The sequence below is a fragment of the Marmota flaviventris genome, chromosome X, assembly GCF_047511675.1.
Source record: "Marmota flaviventris isolate mMarFla1 chromosome X, mMarFla1.hap1, whole genome shotgun sequence".
NCBI lineage: Eukaryota > Metazoa > Chordata > Mammalia > Rodentia > Sciuridae > Marmota > Marmota flaviventris.
Window position 1 is genome coordinate 69,372,125 of NC_092518.1, and position 12,647 is coordinate 69,384,771.

General features: G+C 32.8%; 1 protein-coding gene across 1 annotated transcript in view; it reads left to right on the forward strand.

Annotated features, from left to right (window-relative positions):
• The first annotated feature begins 905 nt into the window (after nucleotides 1-905).
• LOC114091206 (uncharacterized) overlaps nucleotides 906-12,647 on the forward strand; it is a 502,987-nt gene continuing 491,245 nt past the window's right edge. The window contains exon 1 of the mRNA XM_071606073.1: nucleotides 906-984. Coding sequence (XP_071462174.1) covers nucleotides 906-984 — 79 coding nt within the window. The remainder of the gene's footprint in view (nucleotides 985-12,647) is intronic.

The following is a 12,647-nucleotide window of genomic DNA, read 5'->3' on the forward strand; positions in this document are numbered from 1 at the left end:
ATTAACTTTGGTCCCACTATTTAGGCTGGCAAAGTGTGACCTAAATTCACTTTGTTTTTAGGAAGTGCTTTGGCTCTGATTTTAGATAATTTGTTTAGCATAAATACTAACATTTTGCAAAAAAATTCTGGCCTCTGGTGATTAGACTGCCTGGATTTCTCACAGTAATAAAAATCAGTTAAAATAAATAAAAGGGGAAAGCAATTGATTCAGAAAGCATCTGCACTATCAGTCTTATTTTTAAAACTGTCATTATTATGCCATTTTCTGCATCTTCGCTAGAGTGTGTTTTAAGAGCTGAGTAGTACAGCATGGACACTTCAAGCTGCAACAAATTGGAGTTTCAAAATTACCCAAAATAATGATTATGCATATTTTTGTGATGAATGTTTTACCTTTTAGAAAGTATTTCATTTCTTTTTTTTTCTCCTCATGAGTCTCACAAAACACTTTGATATAGGTAGAACAAATATTATCACTTTTTTCTCAAGATTTCTTTCTTTATTGGCTTCTTTGGTTTGACTTTGATGGCACCTGTTGTATGAAACTCTTTTCCTTGCATTCAGCATAAACTTTTTAACATTTTACCTGTTGAGTACATAGGTTAATTAACAATATTGTGGTTTTGATCCTTCTTAGTATATTTACAGTTCCTTTGGGATAGAAGTTGAGTGTGATATTTGATTTTTTTTATTTTACGAAACAGGCACTCAAAATAGTAGTTTAATTATTATGTAATGGTGGAATATTTCCCTTCAAAATCCTACACACTCTAACACATGCTAATTGTAATTCAGTCTGTATGAATAGATAAAGCCTGAAGCTGATTAATGTCTATTATTCCATTCTTAGGTATTCAGATTATCAAAGTCTTAAACTTTGGAAGATTTTATCCATTCTGAGACATGGAACAAGTGTTTCATCATTTCCAACAAGATCCAACTGTGACATCCTCTCCCACTGAAGTTCGTTTGTGGATAGAAGGTAAGATGTACTGAAACCTTTCAGAAGCTTGTCTTTCCTCATCACACTTCATCTTCTTTTATGTGCCCAGATTTCAAAGAATATTCATACATAAAAACACATATTATTTTGTAGTCTTTTCAGAAGATGTTTCAATATTTAAAGTTCGTACCTAAAATATGTAATTTAGGGTCACAAGATTATGTTTTAATAAGCATATCAAAAGAATAATTTATTTTTATTAATGTCTTCTTGTATGAATATTAAAATTAATATATTAACTAAACTTTAAATTAGTATATTAATGTGTGATTTTAGAGTTAAAAGAATTAATATATGACTATGGGAAGCAACCAAACATTCTAAAATAAGGATAGTAGAGGAAAAATATAGCATGATAATATATAACATTTACACTTTTCTACTAGAAGAAACCAGTGCTCACTGATATTTCTGGGCTGTATAAAGGAATAGGTATGAAAGGAGGAGTTAAATGCACTTAATTTTATTACTAATTAAAATTTATTACACTTGATTAATACTTAATGCTTATAATCTTTCAAAGCAAATGTCATGCCTGCCTCCATCACTTTTTCACATTAACAGACACACACAGTGAATGTTTATTGATCCAGGAAGAAGGGGAGATCCCAAGACTTTATCAAGTCTCTTTATTAGCATCAAACCAATGAGTACTTTGAGATAAATTGCCAGTTTTTACTATATTTAAGTACAGAAACTCTTCTAAAGATAATTAGTTACTATGAGGCTTTGCATTATTGCAGTGTTTTTTTTTTCTTTACACTGTTATAAATAGTGATTACTAAAGATGGTTTAGAATATTCTATGTTAAGTAAACAGAATTAAACAATTCATAGATAAAAATAACATTATTACCAAATTATGGTATCCTTAAAGTTTTGATTCTCTGTAAAACAGCTTCAATGTAAAAAGATTTTTCTCACATTAAGTTGAAATGGTACAGTTATCTAGCACATTAATATGAATAAAAATTAAGTATAAAATAATTTAAGTTTTGTCAAAATTATTTTTATGCAAAGCCACTTCAAATGAAGACAAACTTGCATTTTTGCAATTATATATATATATATATATATAAATTATATATATATGATGGACTTTTATTTTATTCATTTATTTATATGTTGTGCTGAGAATTGAACCCAGTGCCTCACATATGGTAGGCGAGTGCTCTACCACTGAGCCATAATGCTAGCCCTAGTTTAGTTTTTATGACAGAAAAATTAAGACCTCTGTAACCAATCTCACTCATTAGTGTATAAGCAGGTGCAATACATAAATGGAATAAGAACTTGGATCTTGCATTTGGAAGGAAATTCCAAGTTTTCCCAATTGCTATCACTGGTTTTATTTCTGTGATTTTTTTCCCCTCTAGTTTCCCAACTTTGCATTCAGAATCTACTGAAAAGACCACTAATGCAAGAAGATTTATATTTCTCTGTGCTCACATAACACTTCATGCGCTTCTCAAAGCACTTTCTGCCTATTGTATTTGTGTGTATGTGTTTATGTGTGTATTCATGCATTTATGCACTCATGTTTTATATGTTCCTTATCAAACTCTAAGTTCTTTGAAGGCAAGATGTAACATTTTTTGTCTTTGCATCTGATAGCATCATTGCAATGTCCTGCAAAGAGTAGATGCTTAATAAATATTATTATTGACAAAATAATGAATGTAATATATCCTATCTCAATTTTTTCCTGTAAAATTGCCTTTGTGGCCAGAAACTTCCAAGTTGTCAAACATATTTAACTTGTGCTTGGTAACAGGGGCATATTTTAATCAGTCATTGTAGAATAATATAATTCAAAAAGCATGCTATTAATTATAGGCATCTAGCCTCTATGATTTCAATTTTCTCATCAAATATAAGATTAAAGATCCTTTACTTGCTAGTATCCTATCTTTGAGTTGGTCTGAGATTCATAGTAATATATAAAATTATTTTAAAGGTGAAGGATTCAGTTATCTAAAGAGGAAAACCTATGATGATTATACCGTTTTGACTTACAGAAGACCTTTTCTATGGCCAAATTAAAGGGAAAAATGGAAGCAAGCTAACAATATTTAAGCTTAACATGCCAGGGGATTTGCAGGTAGATTTATTTTAGCATATCCATGAAATTATGTTTACATAAGTCATTCTGTGATCATTATCCTTTTAACATTGTATATTGAAGTTTGGGTACAGTTTGAGACTCAAAAGTACTTTTGAAGAATTTTCTCTGATTTTGAGACTTCCAATGTTTATAAAAACTAGCATGTTCATTTGTTATTAAACAAAGGAATTTCCTAGATTTTGGTAAAATAGATGTGTGATTCAAATTTAACAAAGAGAAATCCTAAATCATTTGAGAGAATGTAGACTGAGAATTTAGAGATCCCAGTTCTAGGCTTGATTGATCCACTAAATCCTATGTTGATCATAGATAAGTCATTTGACTTTTAGGAATCAGGTTTCTTTTTTCTCAAGTTGGCAACACAGATATACATGTTCAAGAGGTGTATAGTAATAAAAAGTAAAGAGAAATAAAATATTTTGTAAGAGTTAAAATGCAAAATAAATGTGAGATGTATTTTATCATTTTTCTAACTTTATCTTACTAAAATTAACTATTATTATGTTGGTGGTGTAAATTTTGGCATACAAAATTATAGTATCAGCAGCACAAACATATTGTTTCTCTTTATGAACCTTCTTGAAACTCACAGGTTTGTAAGATTGTTAGCTGTATCTACATATGGATTTAAATAGCATAAACCAGGTAGGTATACCATATATTAGAAGGCATTAATTAGAATTTAATTTGTTTTGACAACATTTATTGGTTAGAAAGTGATGAACTAAACTGGGGAACTTGCAAAATTAGAAAATTATGAATTATAAAATACTGGACACTTTATGACTTTTTGTTCCACTTTTGAAATATGATCATATTGTCAAAATCACAGGCTATTCAAGATGTATTTGGCAGAGGAACAATTCCACTATAGTGACTATGACAATATTGAATATATCATTCTGTATGTGCTTTGTGATTAAACTGAAGGGCTGATCAAAGGGTATAATTGTTTCAGTTGGAAAAAATAAGTTTTTGTTATCTGTTACACAGAATGGTGACTATAGTTAATAATAATGTATTATATATTTCAAAATTTGAGAGTAGACTTTAAAGATTCTTACCACAAAATGGTGTTTGAGGTCATGGATATGTTACTTTGATTTATTCATTCCACAATGTGAATGTATATCAAATATCACAATGTACCCATAAATAAATGCAACTATGATTTACCATCTAAAAATAAAATAAAACCCAAAACACTAAAACATAGTTAAGAAAGGTAAGTATGAAAACATTAGGAAGGAAACCAATGTAATCATTATGTATTATTCCCTGAAATAATAAAACATAAACCACATAGATTTGGGGTGTGATTGAATATAAATCCAAAGTTATGAAATCTAATGCTTTAAAATGAGAGAAAATTTTAGGGGAGGGGTAAGATTCATTCAAATGACACTTAAATTATTTCTTGGAGAGAACTGAAAGAGTGGCAGTACAGATATAGAGATTATTTGGGGGAACAAAACCAGATGTTATCCTTCCTCTAGATCTTTATCTCTCTACTTAAGCCTGGGGATGGAGATTTGGCTCTGATAATTTAACACTAGTTTGAGGTGGTACCACTATTTCTATAGCTTTGAAGCAAGGCACCCTAGGGTAGAGTGGGAATGCAAGAGAATAGTGGAATACAGGAAAATGGGATCCATAGAACAAAAACTAAGGTGGAGAAATTGCCATTGAGAAATAAACTGGTATCATTTTTATATTTTTCCTAATATATTATTTCTTCTCTTGGTGTATATAAAGGACAATTATGTTTATTGGCATTATTTAAAATCACACTATATGTAATGTCATTTTATCTCTAACATCTCCAAACAGAACCAAAGAAGACTAATTGAAAAATATTGGAAAATTATTAGGTAAAACAACTTGCAGTTTCTTTCACTTGCATTTACACCATCTTGACATGTACCTCTTCAATTAATAATTATTCTCTCCTACCCCCACTCCTGCTCATCCTCCTCCTCCTCTCTTTCTTTCTTTATTTTTTGGTACAAGGGATTGAACCCAGGGGCATGAGCCACATCCACAGCCCTATTTTGTATTTTATTTAGAGACAGGGTCTCACTGAGCTGCTCAGCACCTGGCTTTGGCTGAGGCTGGCTTTGAACTCAACCCTCCTGTCTCAGTCTCCTGAGCCACTGGGATTATAGGAAATAGCCACCATGTCCAACTATTCTTCATTTTTATTTATTTCATTCTTATTGTTTTAATTATTATCTGGTCATGAAGCCTCTTATTATTTAAAGAATAAGTCCCCAAAGCCCTCTATCTATAGTAATAATAAGTCTATAACATAATAATTGTTGTGACTAGTATAGAATTGAAAAAAATACCCATTTAGATTGCCATATGTGAATTTTGAGATCAATTAAAATATAAATTATTTTAAACCTCTGTATTTTAAAAAGCTATTTATTTATAACTTTTAACAAATATAAATTGCAAAAATGAAAATCATGAAACAACACCCATCACTCTTTACTCCAATTCACCTATTGTTAACATTTTATCCCACTTACTTCATTTGTACATGTTCTCTTGTTCTCTCCACCTCACATTTTTATTTTTCTGGAACATTTAGAGTTATGTTAGTACATAATGATTTGCTGCTGAATTCTTAATGCTGTATTTTCCTAAGAATAATATTTTTTCTTCTATTCCATAGTACAGTTATCAATAATTTTATCAATATACTTTTCCCCTAAATAATTATTGCTATATTTTCTAAGAAAATAATAATTTTCTCACGTATCATAGTATAGTTATCAATAATTTTGTCAAAATTATCAAAAATTTTAAGTACTCCTTCATTTGTAGTCTGATTTTGTTAATTAGTTTCATAATGTTTTCAGCATTTCTTTTCCCTTCAGCACAACTTCCAGTTTTAGATTAGATATTTCATAGAGCTGTCAGCCTCTTTTAACAAAAATATTTCCATAGCCTTTGTCTTTTATGATATATACTTGGAAAAATAAAGCCACCTATTTTTTAAAAATAGAATATTCCTCATTTAGGTTTGTCTGATGTTTATGATTTGATTAAAATAATTATTTCTTAGCCAGAATATGGAATAGGTGATATTGTTTCCTTCTCAGGATATAACCTGTGGAAGCATATGATATATATTTGCCTCTTATTGGTGGTGCTAGTATTGATATCAGGTTAATGGTATTGCTTGAGTTTGACACAACACAATCAGTGCCTTTTTCTCCCTTGTAAACAATAAACAGTGTGTGGGGATACACTTTAAGATCATGAAATATTCTCTTTATCATTGACTCTATATCTATATTTAGTATCTTAAAACAGTAAATATTTATGATCTCAGTTTCTGTGGATCAGGAATTCAACAGTGCAGTGGTTATGTAGTTCTGGATTACAGTCTCTCAGGAAGTTGCACTTAAAGTGTTATATAGAAGCTGGAGTCATCTGAAGGCTTACCTGGGCCTACAGAATCCTCTTCCTGATGGTTCATCTTCATCCCTGCCAAGTTAGTGCTAGAACCGAGAATACTTTAGTATCTTGCCACGTGTAACTCTCCATAGTGCTACTTGAGTGTGTTCATGACAGGACAGCTGGATTCCCCCTAAAGAAAGTGATCTTAGAAAGAGAGCACGAAGAGAACAGTATCTCGGTGACTTAGTCTTGGAAATTAAACACAAAAATCTGCATTTTTAAATGATATAAAGATTTTTACTGTTAATGTATAATCTAGCACATGTTTTTACAAAAGGTCATAGGAACTTTCCCTAGCATAAGTGTGGGAAGACAAAACAGTCTTTTTACTGGTGGTTTGGACCTTCTTCAAAGCATATAGTGGCAATGCATGTAAGTAAATACAACATTCACACTCTAAGGAAGGGCTTTTAAGAACATCACTGAAAAATGCCAAGCATATTTACTATCACAAGTTTACAATGCACATTGCCACAGTTAACCATTACCCTAACCTTTATTTGATGTATTTTTCTCTGTGGAGAAAAATCGATGTTGCTTCAATTTGAGTTTTTCTTTATTGAGATTATTCCAGACTTCTTAGTACCAGTTTCCTCTATTTAGAACATTTATGTCAATAGAATTAAAGATAAATACTCTCACAGATGGAAGGTTTAACCATCATCTCAGTGCTTCAGCCTATTCAAAATAGTCATAATCCTCAATGCTTCTTTCTTTCCTGATTTATTAGTTCTATAATTGACAAAATATATAAAGATTCCTGGTAGACAACATGATATTTGATATGTGTATATATTATGAAATGACCATAACAATCAAATTAATTAAAGTATCTGTCACCACACTTAAATACCATTTGTGTAGATGTGTATTGTTGATTTTTTAAAATAGAACTTACTGTGTGATACAGCAATCCCACTTCTGGGAATATATCCAAAGGAAATAAAATATTGAAGTAATATCTTTATTTCCAACTTCTGGGAATATATCCAAAGGAAATAAAATATTGAAGTGATATCTTTACTTCCAGTGTCATTGCAGCATTATTATCAATAGTGAAGATATAGAAACAATGTTCAGTGATAGATGAATGGATAAAGGAAATCAATCTCTCTCTCTCTCTCTTTCACACACGCACACACACACGTGTGCACACACTTGCACACACACACAGCAATATTATTCAGCCCCCAAAATAAGAGATTTCTGCCATTTGCAACATAATGGGTGAATCTAAAATACATTATGCTAAGGTAAATAACTAAGACAAAAACAAATGCTACATGATCTCACTTACCTATGGAATCTTAAAAAACATAATAAGTTCATAAAAGCAGAGGGTAGAATATTGGTTGCCTGTGACTGAGAGTTGGCAAAATAAGAAAAGATTAGTCACAGTGTTGACTTTCAGTTGTGAATAAATCCTGGGCACCTAACCTACAACATGGTGATTATAGTTAGTGTTTAATGATCTGATATTTTTAACTATTTTAATAGATTTTCTCACAGTGTTGGTAGGCTTATATAATTTACAAAGTATGACAAAGAGTCACTGAGGTGACGATTTTATCAAAATTGTGCTCATACTAATAGAATGTGGCATAACTGAGTCAATCTCTTCTTTTGATTTTGTCTAGTGTTCTATTACATGACCTTAGCTAAGTCCTCCTAATATATCAGCAAAATCATCAATAAAACATAAAGCTAGAGATCTCTAAGATTTCATCTAATCCTGACAATGTACGTTTACATTGTAATTTGATAGTAAGAGAGCTCAATTTAAACTCAAGTAAACACTTGCTGTTTGCTGGAATCATTAGAGCATCAATCAAATTAGAGACTCACTATTAAATGTGTTTGTGGAGGTATATAACACAAGTCAGCTAAACTATGTTATGTCATGTTGTCAAAAGTATAAACTATTTCTTTTGATTTATTGACAATCCTATTATCTTACATTTAGTTCATATTCTTAATTAGGGCATGATACAATTTAATTGATGATTTTACTAATTTTAGAAATGTTAAAATCAATTTTTATGTGAAAAAAGTGCTAGTATATTCTCAGATGAAACTTTTTTTTTTTTAAATTTTTTATTGTGGGTTGTTCAAAACATTACAAATTTCTTGACATATCATATTCCACACTTTGATTCAAGTGGGTTATGAACTCCCACCTTCACCCCATACACAGATTGCAGAATCACATCAGTTACACATCCATTGATTTACAAATTGCCATACTAGTGTCTGTTGTGCTCCGCTGCCTTTCCCATCCTCCACCCTCCCCCCTCCCCACCTCTCCCCTCCCCTCCCCTCCTCTCTCTCTACCCCCTCCACTGTATAACCCTGAGGGTCTCCTTCCATTACCATGCAATTTCCCTTCTCTCTCCCTTTCCCTCCCACCTCTCATCCCTGTTAAATGTTAATCTTCTTCTCCTGCTCTTCATCCCTACTCTGTTCTTAGTTACTCTCCTTATATCAAAGAAGACATTTGGCATTTGTTTTTTAGGGATTGGCTAGCTTCACTTAGCATAATCTGCTCTAATGCCATCCATTTCCCTGTAAATTCTGTAATTTTGTCATTTTTTAATGCAAAGTAATACTCCATTGTGTATAAATGCCACATTTTTTTTATCCATTCGTCTATTGAAGGGCATCTAGGTTGGTACCACAGTCTTGCTATTGTGAACTGTGCTGCTATGAACATCAATGTAGCAGTGTCCCTGTAGCATGCCCTTTTTAGGTCTTTAGGGAATAGACCAAGAAGGGGAATAGCTGGGTCAAATGGTGGCTCCATTCCCAACTTTCCAAGAAATCTCCATACTGCTTTCCAAATTGGCTGCACCGATCTGCAGTCCCACCAGCAATGTACAAGTGTACCCTTTTCCCCACATCCTCGCCAGCACTTGTTGTTGTTTGACTTTTTTTTTTTTTTAATTTTTTAATATTTATTTTTTAGTTTTCGGCGGACACAACATCTTCGTTTGTATGTGGTGCTGAGGATCGAACCCTGGCCGCACGCATGGCAGGCAAGCGCGCTACAGCTTGAGCCACATCCCCAGCCCCAATGATTAAGAAGCCCCATGACTTCTTAATGGCTGCCAATCTTACTGGAGTGAGATGGTATCTTAGGGTGGTTTTGATTTGCATTTCTCTAACAGCTAGAGATGTTGAGCATTTTTTCATGTACTTGTTGATTGACTGTATGTCCTCCTCTGAGAAGTGTCTGTTCAGGTCCTTGGCCCATTTGTTGATTGGGTTGTTTGTTCTCTTATTGTCTAATTTTTTGAGTTCTTTGTATACTCTGGATGTTAGGGCTCTATCTGAAGTGTGAGGAGTAAAGATTTGTTCCCAGGGTGTAGGCTCCCTATTTACCTCTCTTATTGTTTCTTTTGCTGAGAAAAAACTTTTTAGTTTGATTAAGTCCCATTTGTTGATTCTAGTTATTAACTTTTGTGCTATGGGTGTCCTATTGAGGAATTTGGAGCCAGACCCCACCGACTGTAGATCGTAGCCAACTTTTTCTTCTATCAGACGGCGCGTCTCTGATTTGATATCAAGCTCCTTGATCCATTTTGAATTCACTTTTGTGCATGGCGAGAGAAAGGGATTCAGTTTCATTTTGTTGCATATGGATTTCCAGTTTTCCCAGCACCATTTGTTGAAGATGCTATCCTTCCTCCATTGCATGTTTTTAGCCCCTTTATCAAATATAAGAAAGTTGTAGTTTTGTGGATTGGTTTCTGTGTCCTCTATTCTGTACCATTGGTCCACCCGTCTGTTTTGGTACCAGTACCATGCTGTTTTTGTTACTATTGCTCTGTAGTATAGTTTGAAGTCTGGTATCGCTATACCGCCTGATTCACACTTCCTGCTTAGCATTGTTTTTGCTATTCTGGGTCTTTTATTTTTCCATATGAATTTCATGATTGCTTTCTCTATTTCTACAAGAAATGCCGTTGGGATTTTGATTGGCATTGCATTAAACCTATAGAGAACTTTTGGTAATATCACCATTTTGATGATGTTGGTTCTGCCTATCCATGAACAAGGTATATTTTTCCATCTTCTAAGATCTTCTTCTATTTCTCTCTTTAGGGTTCTGTAGTTTTCATTGTATAAGTCTTTCACCTCTTTTGTTAGGTTGATTCCCAAGTATTTTATTTTTTTTTTGAAGATATTTTGAATGGAGTGGTTGTCCTCATTTCCATTTCAGAGGCTTTGTCGCTGATATACAGGAATGCCTTTGATTTTTGCGTGTTGATTTTATATCCTGCCACTTTGCTGAATTCATTTAGTAGCTCTAATAGTTTCTTTGTAGAGCCTTTTGGGTCTGCTAGGTATAGAATCATATCATCTGCAAATAGTGATAATTTAAGTTCTTCTTTTCCTATTTTTATGCCTTTAATTTCTTTCGTCTGTCTAATTGCTCTGGCCAATGTTTCGAGAACTATGTTGAACAGAAGTGGAGAGAGAGGGCATCCCTGTCTTGTTCCAGATTTTAGAGGGAATGCCTTCAGTTTTTCTCCATTCAGAATGATGCTAGCCTGAGGCTTAGCATAGATTGCTTTTACAATATTGAGGTATGTTCCTGTTATCCCTAGTTTTTCTAGAGTTTTGAACATAAAGGGATGCTGTACTTTGTCGAATGCTTTTTCCGCATCTATCGAGATGATCATATGGTTCTTATTTTTAAGTCTATTGATGTGGTGAATAACATTTATTGATTTCCGTATATTGAACCAGACTTGCATCCCAGGGATGAATCCTACTTGATCAGGTGTACAATTTTTTTGATATGTTTTTGTATCCGATTTGCCAGAATTTTATTGAGGATTTTTGCATCTAGTTTCATTAGAGATATTGGTCTGTAGTTTTCTATCTTTGAAGTGTCTTTGTCTGGTTTAGGTATCAGGGTGATGTTGGCCTCATAGAATGAATTTGGAAGTTTTCCCTCCTTTTCTATTTCCTGAAGTAGCTTGAAAAGTATTGGTATTAGTTCTTCTTTAAAGGTTTTGTAAAATTCTGCTGTATACCCATCCGGACCTGGGCTTTTCTTAGTTGGTAGTCTTTTTATGGTTTCTTCTATTTCCTCAATTGATATTGGTCTGTTTAGGTTTTCTATATCCTCCTGACTCAATCTGGGCAGATCATATGACTTAAGAAATTTATCTATGCCTTCACTATCTTCTAATTTGTTGGAGTATAAGGATTCAAAATAGTTTTTGATTATCTTCTGTATTTCTGAAGTGTCTGTTGTGATATTGCCTTTTTCATCCCGTATGCTAGTAATTTGAGTTCTCTCTCTTCTTCTCTTCGCTAGCATGGCTAAGGGTCTGTCGATTTTGTTCATTTTTTCAAAGAACCAACTTTTAGTTTTGTCATTTTTTCAATTGTTTCTTTTGTTTCGATTTCATTAATTTCAGCTCTGATTTTAATTATTTCTTGCCTTCTACTTCTTTTGCTGTTGTTTTGCTCTTCTTTTTCAAGGATTTTGAGATGAAGTATGAGATCATTTATTTGTTGGTTTTTTCTTTTTTTAAGGAATGAACTCCAAGCAATGAATTTTCCTCTTAGAACTGCTTTCAATGTGTCCCATAGATTCCGATATGTTGTGTCTGTGTTTTCATTAATCTCTAAGAATTTTTTAATTTCCTCCTTGATGTCTTCTATAACCCATTGATCATTCAGTAACCTATTGTTCATTCTCCAAGTGATGTATGCTTTTTCCTTCCTACTTTTATCGTTGATTTTCAGTTTCATTCCATTATGATCAGATAAGATGCATGGTATTATCTCTACTCCTTTATATTGTCTAAGAGTTGCCCTGTGACATAATATATGATCTATTTTTGAGAAGGATCCATGTGCTGCTGAGAAAAAAGTGTAACTGCTCAATGTTGGGTGGTATACTCTATATATGTCAATTAAGTCTAGGTTATTAATTGTGTTATTGAGTTCTATAGTTTCCTTATTCAACTTTTGTTTGGAAGATCTGTCCAGTGGCGAGAGAGGTGTGTTGAAGTCTCCCATGATTATGGTAT